Source organism: Uranotaenia lowii, chromosome 2 (genome assembly GCF_029784155.1).
Source record: "Uranotaenia lowii strain MFRU-FL chromosome 2, ASM2978415v1, whole genome shotgun sequence".
In the NCBI taxonomy this organism is placed as follows: Eukaryota; Metazoa; Arthropoda; class Insecta; order Diptera; family Culicidae; genus Uranotaenia; species Uranotaenia lowii.
Genome location: NC_073692.1, coordinates 426,224,275 through 426,240,112, shown reverse-complemented (window position 1 = coordinate 426,240,112; position 15,838 = coordinate 426,224,275). Strand labels below are relative to the sequence as shown.

Genomic DNA, 15,838 nt, shown 5'->3' with positions numbered 1-15,838 from the left:
GTTCCAATCATAGGAATGCAGGAATTGCAAAATTTACAATACAAATCCAAATATTCAATACACTTTCATATTTTTAAAGCACAAAAATATCGGGTTCATGTGATATGTTGAAATTTTTAAAATGTAATCTGTATTAAAATTAAAAATAATTAACTAATTTTTTTAGAAAATGTTATAAAAAAATTAAGAAGCTTTTATTCAAATGTTTTGTCTAAATCAGGGATGATAACTGTCCGAATGTCATTTGACATTTTTCTGGAGCCTAGAACGACATTCATCAGCACGAAAATGACTGTCTCAGTCATGTCCTTTTTGGATTTTGTGAATGTCATTGCTAAGAAATTCCCTCGAGAAAATGTCAAATAACATTTGGGATGAATGCCATAATTTGCATCGAGATTGTGATAGTCATGAGAAATAAATGTTACGATAAGCTGATGAAAGTCGGTCGTTGCTTAGATGACATTCATATTGGTAAATGTTATGGCGAAATCTAACATTTTGAATGTCACAGAATATAATCGTAACATTCATAGGAATCTCGATGAAATGTCATTAAAATGAATGTCGCGACAGTCAAAACGGTTCCTTGCTGACTTTTCTACGTGAACTGGCCAATCTGGCCGGTTCCGGAATCCGAAAAATCAAAATAATCTGATCTGATTTTAATTTGCGACACATGAATAGAAAGCTCATTACCTGTACATGATGGGAATTGATAGGAAAAGTGGTTTGGGCCATCGGGTTCTGGCCACGGCCAATCTCAAGAGCTTTCTATTCATGTGTCGCAACTTAAAATCTGATCATTTTGATTTTTTGGATTCCGGAACCGGCCAGATTAGTCGTGGCCAATGAGCTTCATGACTGTCAAAATCTATATTTTTTAAATTTTTCCATGACATTCACGGGATCCAAAATTCAAAAATGTCATTCCGACAGTCAGAGGACATTTTTCTGAGCGACTGTCATAGCAAAACTGAATAATATTTTCTCAAGTCGTTTAAATTTTTTTGGATGGCCGTCGATGTCATTGAGACATTTTCGACTGTCATTGGAAAATGTTATGCGACTATCACGATCCCGACTGTCTTTTGGATGACATTCGCATCACTGGTCTAAATGTGACAAAAGTTACCTTCAAAAACGATAATTCAGAATGAAAATTAGATGTTCAAGACACAGAATAATCCGGAATAAAATGAAATTTAAAATAAAATTATTCGCATGGTTAGAGAATCGCTCAATGAAATTTGCAATTCAACTATGAGAGCGTTTCATTATAATTTGAGAATGGTCATTTATGATATGCTGAGTTCAGGGTATTTCTTTTAGTAGAGGATAATTCAAAAAAAAAAGATACATCAGAATCAAAAGTACTGAATTTGGGCTTAATCAGTTGGAAAAGTATAATTCAGAATCTCAAATTTTAGATTCAAATTGGAATAAAAATTCAATAGGTGTTGGAGTGGTTTTGTATTCGGGTTATTTTCGAGTCAAGAACTATATAACAAACACTGTATCTGCCACGTACCATGCCAGTCTAATTAAAAAATATATAGTTTTTATGAATGTTTGGTAAAATACCAATGCATACAAGCGGGATTTTCAGTATAATCTGCCACTTACGGATTAAATACGATACATCAATATTGATGTCATCACTCAATTTTGAAAGTCTGTTAAACCTGGGCACTCTGAGCAAAAATCTGAGCAAAATCTGTGTCTGACCAATATCCGGACGAAGGCTCAAAAGTCTGTGTTTTACAGACCCCAGCTGAAACGTCAGCAGAAAAAAATAGTCTCGATCGTTCCACGCGATTTGGTGCTTCCAATCCAGGGAACTGAAATGAAGGGAGAAAATTCGTCAATGATCACACAAATTGTGCAGCCAATGATTGAATTTGTGGTAATTTGTAGCAATTTGTTAGAGAAAATTAGAAGGTTTGAGCTCGAATGCGAGAAACCAGTGCTCAGAGAGAGTGAAAATATGCTGATTGTTGCAAATTGTTGCAATTTGTGAAGCGGTTATGGAATTTTGATCATTACCACTCCAAATGCAAAGAATTCTCTCTTGATTTCAATACCTTGTTCCAATCGGTCCCTTCCGATTGTACAAAGGTGACGGCCTGACAAATTTAAAACACCACGGCAATCATCATCTTTAAATTCAGGGAGGACAACCGGGCTCACCTGGCGCCTCAAATTCGCGAATTGCATGGAACTAATTAAGTTTCTCATGGAGTTTTCTGTAAATACGGCTCGATTCCGGTGCTGTACTGGTTTCCCTGGTGGTTGCCTGATTCGTTCTTGCTGCCAGACCAAACATCACAACTGAACAGCGATTGGTCATCGTAGAATTGGGCATCAGAAGAAGCCTTCAGCATAGGCCGACTCGTGTAGATTTTTGAACTAGAAAAGCAGCTTCAAAGTGAGAAACTTCTTTGATTGTTGCGATTCCGGAATATCGGAGGGAAGAACCATCTACAGATTCAGAAGGAATTGGTACGCTGCCAAATATTTAGATTCGTTCTGGTTCGTCCGGACTTAAGAGCCTTCTAAGTTCGGGCGCACTGCTAATTAAGTTCATTCTGGTAAGGGATTCCGGAGAAGAAATTCTGGGTTGTCCGACCGACAGGACACCGGAAGGAAGTAGCATCTCCGGACTGAGAGCCCTCATGAGCGGATACGTTTCTGTATTGGGTGATGTGACCATTATAAACACGATAAAACTGATTTATTCCAGATAGAATTTAAACGGGCTTTTCAGGTAGAAATAAAATTACAAACAAACACGTCTGGTGTGGTTGGACGCCGGAATCGAAGAGAGCTGGTCAGTTTATTATAAATTCAACAGAGACTCGCCAGCGAGGTTCTCACGCTGACTGTGTCCCCAGAAGGGGTTTGGACCTACACATCGAAAAGGTCATTTCACTGAACACTTCATTGGGAAGGTCGACGCGATAGATGTAGCTTTCGGCTCAGCCGCATTAAGTTTCGTCGCGGGTTTCAGATTGTTTCCATTTTTGTCTTTACTCGTCGGATAACCGAAAGGAGTTGTGCTGACACGATACTCGAGTCTACCCCGGATTGGGCGAACAAAGCCTGAAAGTACGGACGGATTAAATATCGAACTGCGGCAGAACTCCAATCTGCCTCGTTGATCCAGACATTTGGGTCTACACGATCGAGCGCACGCCAAGTTTGGTGTCTTCCCAAACTGCTTCAGCATCTCGCAGGCTTCTTTAGTGATGGTATCACCATGCATGCGGTCAACTTAAGTCGCAAATCATTTTCCCAATTTTATGGGCTCGGCATTATGCCGGAAAAATAAATTAAATTCTGGTTATTTCCTTATTTCGGCCAGGGATTATATTTCATTTTAAAAAAATTCTTATTTTAAAAATTGTTGAGGTTGAGACCGAAACCTCACTCCATTCTCCATGAATAAGCGAAGCCTTTTTCACTTTGGAAGGCATAATATTTTAGAATTTAAAGAAAAATATTCTAATTGGTATCAGTTTTATAAATATTTAAAAACCGTTCTTGAGCATATTAAAGAGCGAACACGAAATTATTGTGACACATTCAACAGGGCATAACTTTTTTACCATTGGGTGAAAAACAACCAAATTTTGCACACTTTGTCATTGATGTGTATTGTTTGTGGCGTGTTTTTGGATTCAACGAAAATGGAGGTAAACCAACGCGAGTCGAGAGAACAAATTCATTCCAAACACCTGGAATTTCCTGATCTGTAGCACCGGCAGTTGGGAAAAATGTTGAACATTCCACCGACTCCAGAGCGTTGAAGCGGTTCCTGGAGCGGTTGACGTTGGATCACGGCATAGGAGCTGGAAGAAAACAGGGACTGGAGAACAAAAAGACGGAGGGAAAAGTGAAACTGATGATTAAAGCAAATCCCAACGTCTCAAGCCGTGATTTGGTTAAAAAGATCGGCATGTCGCAGAGCTACGTCCAGAATGCAAAGATCTGGACTACATACACACACGGTACACGGTAGAGACGGCTACGACGGCTACGACGGCTAAAACTCGGGCACGGAAGATTTACGAGAAGATGCTGACAAAATATGGCTAATGAGTGATGGTCGACGAAACGTAAATAAAAGCCGATTTTAAGCAAATTCCCGGGTTTGGAGTTTTTCACCAGCAAGAGCAAGTTCGATGTTAACGACAAATTGAAGAAGAAGACAATGTCGAAGTTCGCCTCCAAATATCTCGTTTGGCAGGCCATCTGCTCTTGCGGACTGAGGAGTGAGCCTTTCGTGACAAAAGGCACAGTAAATGGCGATATCTAAATATATACAAATCTGAGTGCCTCGAGAAGCGCCTTTAGCCGTTCTTGCTGCAGCACGACGAAACCCCGCTGTTTTGGCCAGATTTGGCATCATGCCACTATTCTAAAATTGTTCTGGAGTGGTATGAGGCCAATTCTGTCCATTATGTTCCAAAGGACATGAACCCGCCAAACTGTCCAGAGCTGCGCCCGGAGGAGCAGTACTGGGCAATAACGAAGCGGGAACTTCGGAAGAGTAAGAAGACAGTCAAAGAAAATAGAAAAAACTGAAATCTGGTCTTTGATGGAGGCATCAAGCGGAAATGCGTTCAATTTTACACTCAAGGCTCCTATCGGTTAACTTTTCTTTTGATTTTTGTAGTAAAATGTATAAAACTACCCTAAAATTTTTGTTCGATTCTAAACATTATAAGTAAATTGCCATGACATTTTCGCCCTTTATAAAGATAACTTAAACAATGTTGTTTTTTTCTCAAAAGAGATGGTAAACGTAAATCATTGTATTATCCAAAATGCGAAACGTGTAAATATATATCATTCTATTGAATTCATCCGTGAACGATGCGAGATGTTAAGTTTGGTATTTTTATTCCACCTCACCTGTCCGTTGTCACATTCTGTCACAACATCCTTAACCCCACTTGACAAATAATGCCACATTCGTCATTTCCCTCTCCTTCAAGAGTAGATATGTTTGTTTAAAAAACGGGAATAACAAGCATCCGTCTGTACCGAGAAACGTGCAGACAAGCTGAAAAGCTTGCTAATACTGCAAGAACATGCATGCATACCTTTGAATCCTGTTATTCGTCTTTTCGCTAGAGCGCTTGTTCGAACGATTGCTATGAACAGAAAATCTTCCCATAGATTTATCCAACCTAGCATGGATTTCGTTATTCCGAAAGATTAAGCTTCAGCTATCATGTTCACAATCAACCGGAATAAAACCTTCCGGAGTTTTTTTTGCATACCATCACCTGTGTATGTTTGCAGCCAGCCTGTAAATATGCGCGTATTCCCACGGATCATTTTATTCAATTTCCGAAACGTGACTTGGGCTGGCTGCCGGCTGCTGCCTAGTGGAAAACGGTTCTTTTTTCGTTTTCCACAAACGTCCCCCCGGTCGGTGTAGAGTAGCGTGTGGAGAGCAAAATAGAGGCTAGACATCGAACAGCGACATCGCGTGGTAAGGAGAGTGGAAACCCTTAAGCGTCCGTCGTCTAGAGAGGAACCGAAACTGGTAAGAAGTATGGTAGTAGGAGCGTTTCCAAAGTAACAAGGGCTTGGGGCATCGGATCCATGGAAGCGGAAATCGGAACGAAAACAAACAACATCGTTCTAGTACTACATCGGGACGCTAACTGTGAGGATTCGTCTTTGTTCCGTCGCTATATAGAGATAAAAATTCACTCGTGTCTCGTCTCGTAGCGTTCGTCTGTTTGTCAAAGGTTTTTATGAATGAAAGTGAAAGTTCAGCTCAGCTGTTTTCCACGACGATGGTCAACATCGGGTGGGACACTGATTCGGGACTTCAGTGAGCTAGTACCTCCAGGGAGTCGGCGTGCACTTCTGGTACTGCAGGAGTCAGGACAGTTTTTCCGGCCGCCACCGACAAACGGATTGAAGGGATCAGTTCTCGTTTGAACGCCGACCGAATCGGACGCGAATAGCACTTTCCTCTTCCTTTGAAGGGGAACGGAAGATTTTGAGAGGAAAATACCATTAGCTGGAAGGAAATTTTCTTTAGATGTTCGTTCTGTTCCGTCTGTGAGTGGAGATTGATGTGTCGTTCTTATATTTCCACCCTCGCACCCCGATGAGCTGTAATGGGTGATGAAGTGAAAGAGAATTTCCTTATTAATAATATCTTTGTCCGAATTTTTGGGGCCGGTGATGATGAAGTGTCCGGGCACACGAGCTCCCGCTGTTTGAGTAACGGATGGAAACATTTGTATGAAAAATAAGCGATGCGTGTGGAAAAACGACTTAAAGTGGTGCGAACGGAAGATGAAAAAGTACCAGCCTAATGGGGCAAAGGTGTGAAAAATCGGAAAACAAACTTTGTTTTTCTGTTGGATGAGCCCAGGTGCTGAAAAACGAGTTCAGTAAACAAGATTTGTTTTGACTAGCGCTTGTCCGTCTGCTGATGAGGCGAATCACGGTTGCATGAGAAAAGCGAATTTGTTTGCCGTCGCGATTGATGGAAAGCGGAAGGAACGCCAAGATTGCCACGCGTGTCAGATGACAAATTAATGGGACCCGTTTATTCAATTCTGCCTAAGACCACCCACAGTGACGGTTGAGATTATTTACAGCAGAAGTTAGTGACAGTGAGTTGGTGATCTAAGTGTGCCATGAGGCGCTCGCTAAAATTGTTTTAGAGCGTGTGAATAAATTATTCTGACAAGTTTATGTGACCATGTGTTGAAAAGTTTTCTATTGGATTGTGGAAGACCGTATGAGTTAACGTTGATTAAAATGGAGTGGAATAGTACTATCACGGCGAATGGGAGTGAAATTTCGGTCGTGGAAAATGTCACGCCAGCTGTAGCTTTGGCGACGTCGGATGAAATGGCGCCCGTTTTGTCTCCGCCGACTGCCGATCTCACGGGATTGATAGCTCTGATACGACAGACGGCAACTTCGTCCGCCTCCAGCAACCTGTCGTATTTGTTAAATAGCTTTAACAAATCATTGGCACCGCCAGAGTTTAATCTCTTTCCGTTGTACCCATACATCTTTCACTACAATGATTCGGCCTTGGATTCGTGTCCCTCGATACAGATGCCGATTGGGAATCTCATATCGATGATTCTGTACGCAGTGGTCGCCATTATAGGATTATTTGGCAATACCCTCGTCATCTATGTGGTCCTGCGATTTTCGAAGATGCAAACAGTCACCAATATGTACATCTTGAACCTAGCCATAGCTGATCAATGTTTCCTGATTGGCATTCCATTTCTCATTACAACAATGCACCTGGGCGAATGGACCTTTGGCAATGGAATGTGCAAAGCTTATATGGTGTCCACTTCCATCACCCAGTTCACTTCCTCGATTTTCCTGTTTATCATGTCGGCTGACAGATACATTGCGGTGTGCCATCCAATCTCATCGCCACGCTTCCGGACTCCTCTGGTCTCCAAGATTGTATCATTCTTCGCTTGGACCGCATCGGCTCTGATCATGCTTCCAGTGATGCTGTACGCCAACACAATTCAACGTGAGAAAGACAAACTATCCTGCAACATTGTATGGCCATCGGAAAACGCCGGCAATTCCGGAACTACCTTCACCCTTTACTCACTTATTTTGGGATTCGCCATACCCCTGTCGCTAATATTGATGTTCTATTACTTGGTTATCCGCAAACTTCGCACAGTGGGCCCAAAAAGTAAATCCAAAGAGAAGAAACGTTCCCATCGCAAAGTCACAAAATTAGTGCTTACTGTCATCACCGTGTACGTCCTCTGTTGGCTACCCTACTGGATTTCCCAAGTAGCCCTCATAAATTCACCGCCGGATATCTGCAAATCACGGCTTGAAATCACAGTCTTCGTTCTGGTCAGTTGTCTCGGCTATTCGAACTCGGCCATGAACCCCATCCTCTACGCCTTCCTGTCCGACAATTTCAAGAAAAGCTTCCTCAAAGCCTGCACCTGTGCCAAGGGCAAGGACATCAATGCTCAGTTACAAATCGAAAACAGCTTCCTGCCCCGGTTCGGTCGCAATCGTGGCTCGGAACGAGGAAACTCCACCAAAATCCTCAACCCAGGACGACAGAAGGTGGCAGACCAAAACAACCATCCAAATGACGCCGCCGCCATCGGAACTGCCAACAGTAACAACAACAACAATAACAACGCCATCAATGGCTGCTCCCCTAATCCCGGGGGCGTTGGACGTTCCATCAGTAATGGCAACACCAACAACAACACCAGCACCACGACCACCATGTTGACAACGACGACTACCGGAAGCGTTCCCATCGCATGCAAAATCCTCGACTCCAGACCCCCGGTGCTGCATACCGATTTATAAAACAGAAAACACCCATCGACGGGGAACAATTAAACTTCGCGCAATTTCCGAGCTTAGCCGAGGGTCATACGGAATGCAAATAAAAGTAGGACGTCGGACTCGCCGTGGGAAGGAAGAAAATTCCAGCGCTTTTAAAAGGTACTACGCCCAGATGATAGAAAAAAGTGTTAGTTAAAATCCACTTTGTAAATTTTCATTCTGTGCGATTGTGTTTGCCATTGATATGGCCCAACCGACCTGACCCGGCAAGGTATCTTATTGATATTGAAAACAATCTAAAAAAAAATATTTAAATTCAATATTGTCGCTATAGGACTCTCCAACTTCTCCCGAGTTGGGCGTCTATAAATATAGCAGAGTTTCAATAGACCAATCAATTGGGTGCAACCGTGGAGATTTGTGAGCGACTATAGAAACGTCTGAACTGTGTCGACTTATTGTTTGTTCATATTCAATTTAAAGATTCTGGGAAGACGAATTTTTTCTTTTAATAAGATACCACTTGTTTAAAAATTGACTCAAAATAAATCTACTGAACATGAATTACCATTGACATGCTACGCCATTTTAACGAAGCAACAAATACGAAAACGGAATAACAAATACGGAATTTTACATCGAATTCTAAAACAATATCTTTTCACACAGTGACAGAAATAGCTCTTGGTTGTTTGTTCAACATTCATCACAAAACCAATATCAACTAATAATCATGAAATATGAAGTATTTTGTAATTTTCAAGCAAAAATTTCAAATTCGTGTTAAAAAAAGAGAAAATATTTTTATAACGGATTTAAAAAAATCTTTTTGATTTTGGTTATAAGTCTACTAACTGATTGATCTTTTTTTTTTAACAAAAACCAGAATAATAAAAAGTTTAGGACCTAACTGTCAACAGCCATTTGAGATTGATAAATAGATGGGCAAAGAATTTCTGGCGTAATGAATACCTTTGTGATTATATTTACATGAATTTCATTTCAAATTTTCTTGATACATTTTAAATTTGCAAGTCCTTATTTAGTCGGAAATTATAATAAAGACAAATAAACAATTTTTTTATTCTGAAAATTTCACGTTTCCGATTCGAAATAATGATAACGATATAACGAAATAATTTTATTTTGAAAGAGATGCATGAAAAATAGCTGATGGAAATTATTAATGCAGAAATGCCTGGTTGTCACCTGGAATAATTCTAAACTAGGATTTCTCGATCTTCAGGAAAAGATAGATCTCCAAGATCGATTCAGATGGACGATCGTAACATCAATCCTCCGAAAAAAATCGAAGCTTTATGATCGATTTCTGATAGATCGATTCATTCTCAACAAAAAAAAGAACTTATTGTTATGAGAAGCACAGAACAAGAACACGAAGTTTCAAAGATGCATTAACTTTCTATCATTGGTAGAAATATTTAAACGCTTATAAACGTTTTAATTTAGGTACTCATTATATTAAAAAAGTCTAGAAAAAAGCCAGTCTAATTTTAAGTATTGAAATCAACTAAATGCCCGAAAAATGGCACTCTTTGACATTAAATCGGTAAATAAAACTTGGATCTAAAAAATCGGCTCAGCGAGAAAAAGAATCCAAAAGATCGTAAGATCGAATCGAAAATTTACCAATCTAATCGATTTTTTCATGCCAAAAATCGATCCAAAAATTAGCAAAATGTGAGTTGAAAGATCGACAAATATTACTCCTAAAAAGAATATATAAATATTTATCATTCAAAAAATTCACTAAAATGAATCCAAAATTAGCTCAGATCAAAGGAGTTTGAAACTAATAAAAAATACGTCGGGGAACGGTCAATATTTTTGCATAAATTTTTTATTTAGGAACATTTTTTTTATTGAGGACAAGAGCTTTGTTTGCAGTTGTCGGCAATTGCTCTGAAGTACTTAACATATATTTTGAGTCAATCAAATCAAACAATTAAAAAAATTATCATTGTTGTTCTTTGAAATTTGGTCAAAATCCTCCGTAGAATTTAAAAAAATGAAGAGAAAACGTATGTTACATTTTCTCAGAAATCAAAATAACTCACAGTCGACGAAAAAGTGGATCACCTTTATTTTTATTGTCTTTATAATATTTTACATTATGCAAAAATGCACAAATTATTCAACACTCCCTAAATACCATATCAGTCTAATTCAGCTTGTTTAGTGGAAAACTCCACTAATGTGATTTTTGTTTAAATTTTATTCTATTCCACAACAAGTGTATTATTTTCATTTTAAACATGAAATGACATGAAATTATTTCATCGGCTATATCGGTTAAACTTTATATTCTCTGAGAAAGAATATTTAAGAATTGAAAGATTATAGACGGATAGAAGATAAGAATAAGGTGAAAGATGTTGAGATGATCGGAAGGGTAATTTTATTTTGAAAATCTATTCATCACATTTCATCTTTTTGTTCCTCACGGGCGTACTTCTCAAAGAATATATAATTTCACCGATAAAACCGATAAAATAATTTCATAAAATAAATCTAAGGTGATTTTTATTTCAAAAAATAAAATGATATTTATAACGAGCGGTTTCTTAATAAGCTCAAAAGACTTTTTTTTTAAACTTTTGGTATACAAAATGTGACAATCTTTCAACCTTTTAACAACATTTTCCCGCACGTATATTTTTAGATTCGCAAATTAAAGTTGATTCAAAGAACATCGGAAAAAATTGGAATAGAAAATATGTTAAAAAAATTTCAATTTCTTCTTTTATTTTGAAATTTTTCAAAATACCTCAAACTAAGTTCGATGAGATTTAATTGGAATAAAAGGAACAGTGTGTAGCATCCTTCTCCACCCACAAACCACCACGCCCCCTCCTGCAGGTTTAATTGATCCTAGGGCTAGAACAAGGTCTCATGCCAAATTTGGGCCAGATCGGATAACGGGAAGAGGTCCCTCAACGAGCCTAAAGTTTGTATAGGATTTAGGAACATTTAGCTCGAGAGGAACACGAAAATCCTATTTTTCATGAATAACTTTGGTCCCCTTCGGCCGATTTCTTTAAAAAATGCATCAAAAGTTTTAAGGTTAAGGTTTAAGGTAAAAGTTATCGGTTTCTTCAGTTTTTTTTTATTTTCTACAAATAGATATGCCATTTTCACTTTATTGAGAAACTAGCTGATTCAACCCGGCCTTGCTCGGGTTCACAGAAGTTTAAATCAAAATGAGTCGTTTGACTTTTCGAAATTTGGGAAGCTTTATATTCATCATTATAAGAAATTTGGCCAATATTAAGCCATGTATTTAAGTTTTGTTAGTCTTTTTAAAGTTTTAATTGAGGTGTTTATCATTTTCATATATAGAACAACTTATTGGTCTGAAATGTTTATTGATAAACATTCAAAATAATTTCTCTAGAATGCTTATGCATTCTAACACGAAAAACATTTTTTTTCATCTGCCTTTTTAAGGAGTCTAGCATAAATTTTCCATTATTTTTTTAGATTGTAGAATCGAATGATAAAATATTTTTTATCTTTAGCATTTCCCATCTAATAACAAATTTTTTTAGAGGTCATCTCACTTTTCAATATGGATGATCTCCCTGTACAATAATATATTCATGTTTTAATTACTAACGAATTTCTAAAAAAAATTTCGAACCGTGTTGAACCACGTTGAAGATTTTCTATGTTTTCAATTATATGTGTGCTTTATTCGCCTTTTAATTTCACACTGTTTTTTCAGTACTTGTTCTTAAATGTTGAAAGTTCCAGTTTTCTGAAGTTCTCGAAATCAAATCATCTCTAAACCGGAGCTACCATTATAATGCTATGAAAAAGGTTTTATTTGAATTATATTTCAGTATTTCTATTCTTGGACACAATCATCCCATTAATTATTGTTAAGAGTGATCAATGTTAGAATTCTTAGATATCATTTGTTGGAACTAAACGGTTCTACAATAAGTTTTCTCAAAATTGAATGGTAGAATTGAACACATTGATGACCGAAAATGAATCAAAAGTTATAAACCTAAAAATCTCAGATTTAGTTATCTTATCAATTTTCTAATCACCCTTTTAAATTCTCTGACGGCTCTGACGGCAAAGCTATGAAATCGAAGCCTTCAACTTATGAAGGAATCTTACATTTTTTTTCTTGCTCTATGAGGGATTCCAAAAATATGACAATAGTTGGTTCTTAAAAGCTGGAGTTAATGAAAATCGGTTCATTAGTTTTTCAACCTCAGTTCAATTAGTTAATCGGCTGAGCACCTTGAAAACCACTACAATTCTAGTCAATATATTCCTAACAGGCTAATTCTATTTTTCAATCCAAAATGTAGGCTCATTATTGCATCCAAATACCTCGTACCAGTACCACGTGCTTTGAACAGAAGAAGGAATGAAAATACCCACCAAAATTTCCCCTTTCAAATCTTTAATGCTCAGCAAGCTTTGATTTGCTTCCAGTACACGTGAACTCTGGATAGTCGTTTCTTACGATGATGGTGAAAACAACCCGCCAAGGAGAAAAAAGTCGGTTGACAAATTGGGTGCCATGACTTTTGGTTCTTGGAAATAAAAACAAAAGTTGTATGGGAGGGTCCCTTTTCTTAGGTGGAAGGGGCTCAAATCTATTACTTAAACCTCACCATGGTCCAAAAACATCACTGTACCAAATTTCAGACTGATCAGTTAAGCGGTGTGGATTTGTATAAGGTGCATACAAACAAACAAACAAACATATCTAGTCCAACTCATCTTTATATATTAGAAGATAGGGGTAACTTGCAAAAAAGTTTATTTTAAATGAAAAATCTAATGAAAACGTTGACAAATTTGTAGTTTTTGATAAATTGTAGATGCCTTAAAGGCCATTACGCATAAAACAACAATTGCAGTAATTTTTGATTCTTTTAAAACTAATTTCCATATTTATTTCTGAACATAAGGATGCTGCATACATTTATGTGTATAAAAAATACTACAAAAATTCTTCCGGCTAAAATCATTAAAATGAATGTTTGGATGAATGAATGTTTGGATGAATGAATGTTTTCAATATTGACAAACGCGTGATGCAAAACATTCATAATCCGGCATATGGAAAGGAGACTTACAATGTGCTTTTTGTTTTGGATCTTACCCCTGACAGGTAACTTAATTTTAAAAATTTAATTTGAAAAAAAAATTGGTGATAGTCCAAAACATATGTTTACACCAATAGTGTTTTTATAGGATGATAAAACCAGTAAAAGATTGTAGGTGATATCCATCAGCCAATCCGTCATACTGAGTGAAGTTATTTACACCATCGAAAAATGTTAAAATTTCTATATTTATTATAGGGTGATATGGTCAAAATTTGGTCAAGGGAAAACGCGTGTAAATCGGTGAAATCGTTTATTTAAATTATCAAATTGAATTTCTCTTTCAAGTTTAATTAGTATAAAATTCAGGAAAAATATTCAGTTTGGCTTTCGCTTTTCCAAATCTGAATTGCCGGGTCTAACGCTTAACCCCTGCCATCATATTTTGTACAACCACCTTGTCCACCTTCTTCGCCGCAGAAAGCCAGTTTGCTTAAACTGCTGCTCGTCCTTAGCAGTTTTTTTAGTCTTCTTTAGGTTCCGCTTGACAATAGCCCAGTATTTCTCAATTGGGCGGAGCTCTGGCGTGTTGGGAGGGTTCTTGTCCTTGGGAACCACCTACACGTTGTTGGCGGCGTACCACTCCATGGCCTTTTTACCGTAATGGCAACATGCCAAATCCGGCCAAAACAGTACGGAACAACCGTGTTTCTTCAGGAAAGGCAGCAGACGTTTATTCAAACACTCTTTCACGTAAATTTCTTGGTCTTCCCGGAAGCTATGAAAATGCTGCTTTTCAAGCCACAGGTACAGATGGCTTGCCAAACCAGATATTTCTTCGCGAACTTTGACAGTTTCATGTGCTTGAAAATATCTGCTACCTTTCCCTTTCCTTTTACCGTATAAAACTCCTGTCCCGAAAGCTGCTTGTAGACGGCTTTGATGTAGGTTTCGTCGTCCATTACCACGCAGTCGAACTTCGTCAGCATCGCCGTGTACAGCCTTCGGGATCGCGCTTTGGTCGTCGTATTTTGTTTATCATCGCGATTTGTAGTCACTACCTTCTTGTAAGTCGATAGTCCGGGAGGTTAGGGTTTCGCTTGAAACTACCGGCAACTCTCTTTGTCGTCTCAGCGGCTTCCGGTTTTCGATTTTCCCCCGATCCAGACTTCCTGGCTGTTGACACACGTTCCCCAAACACTTTAATTACATTTGTAACGGTTGATTTGGCAACTTTTAGCGATTTTGCCAGCTTTGCTTGCGAGTAGCTTGGATTTTCGCGATGCGCGAGCAAAATTTTGATACGCTGCTCTTCTTCCTTGGATGGCATTTTGACAACTGAAAAGTGAATTCCAAAATCAAAATAGGAGCAACATTCTACACACACACACACACTTTAAAAATGAGGGGTGTTCAGGTTTTTTAAATGCAAAAGTGAAAGAAATATGTCATGTTAGTATTGACCAAATTTTGACCGTATCACCCTTCGACTTAAATTTAGCTTAAAATTGGGACATTTTAAAAAAAACCGGACTTCAAATTAAAACCCGATCATCTCAGGGTGGTGTGGACCAATTCTCAAAATTCGAGCTGAATTCGAATCCTTTTTTTTTATATGGGAGAGTGGGGAATCATGAGCCACTTTTTTTCGTTGTTCCATAACTTATTTATTATAAAAGATAAAATGAAAATAAAAAATGGTATGATTTTCTACATTTTCAAGGTATCATAAGGTTTTTTTTTTAATTTTTAATAAGTTATTTTCCCCAAATTCTGACTATTTTTAAAAAAGCAATATTTTTCGGATTTTGAAAAATGATTGGGAATCGTGGGCCCCTAAATCCAAATTGACCAAATAACATGCAAAGTTTATGAGTTGACCCAAAACTGTGATTTCCTAATTCATTTCGTTATTTAAAAGCAATTTCAGATGATGAAATAAAAAAGAGAGCTGTGTATGATCGCATAGATTTCAAAACCTGGCTCGCGAACGTTTTGGCAAAATTTCTTATATAAGATGGACAAAATATTTTCCATAACTCTTCATTTGGCATAAGAAAACTTTGCAGATAGGTTAATCGTATTTTAAGTTCTGAATGTGTATAAAAACATAAAAATATAGGTGATTCAAGATGTGTGGCCCACGATTCTCCACAAGCTATGATTTGTAAATTGGTTGCGTTTGTGTGACTTATTGATGTTTCATCAAAAATTCCTTTTCCACATGAAACATCATGACAAAACTAAGATCACAAGCGTATGAGCATATTTTTGTTATGCACTTTAGGTTCCCCATCGATGAAATTAGCGGGTGTTTTTTTAATTATGTAAGTAAATTTTTCTAACTTTTTTTAACTTGATAAATAAAAGAAGCTTATGATGCGTATTTCAGTCAACGATATATA

At 37.7% G+C, this 15,838-nt stretch overlaps 1 protein-coding gene across 1 annotated transcript in view; it reads left to right on the top strand.

Moving 5' to 3' along the window:
* The first annotated feature begins 5,963 nt into the window (after positions 1-5,963).
* Positions 5,964-15,838, top strand: part of LOC129747935 (somatostatin receptor type 2-like) — a 43,726-nt gene continuing 33,851 nt past the window's right edge. The window contains exon 1 of the mRNA XM_055742361.1: positions 5,964-8,499. Coding sequence (XP_055598336.1) covers positions 6,796-8,361 — 1,566 coding nt within the window. The 5' untranslated portion in view covers positions 5,964-6,795 and the 3' untranslated portion in view covers positions 8,362-8,499. The remainder of the gene's footprint in view (positions 8,500-15,838) is intronic.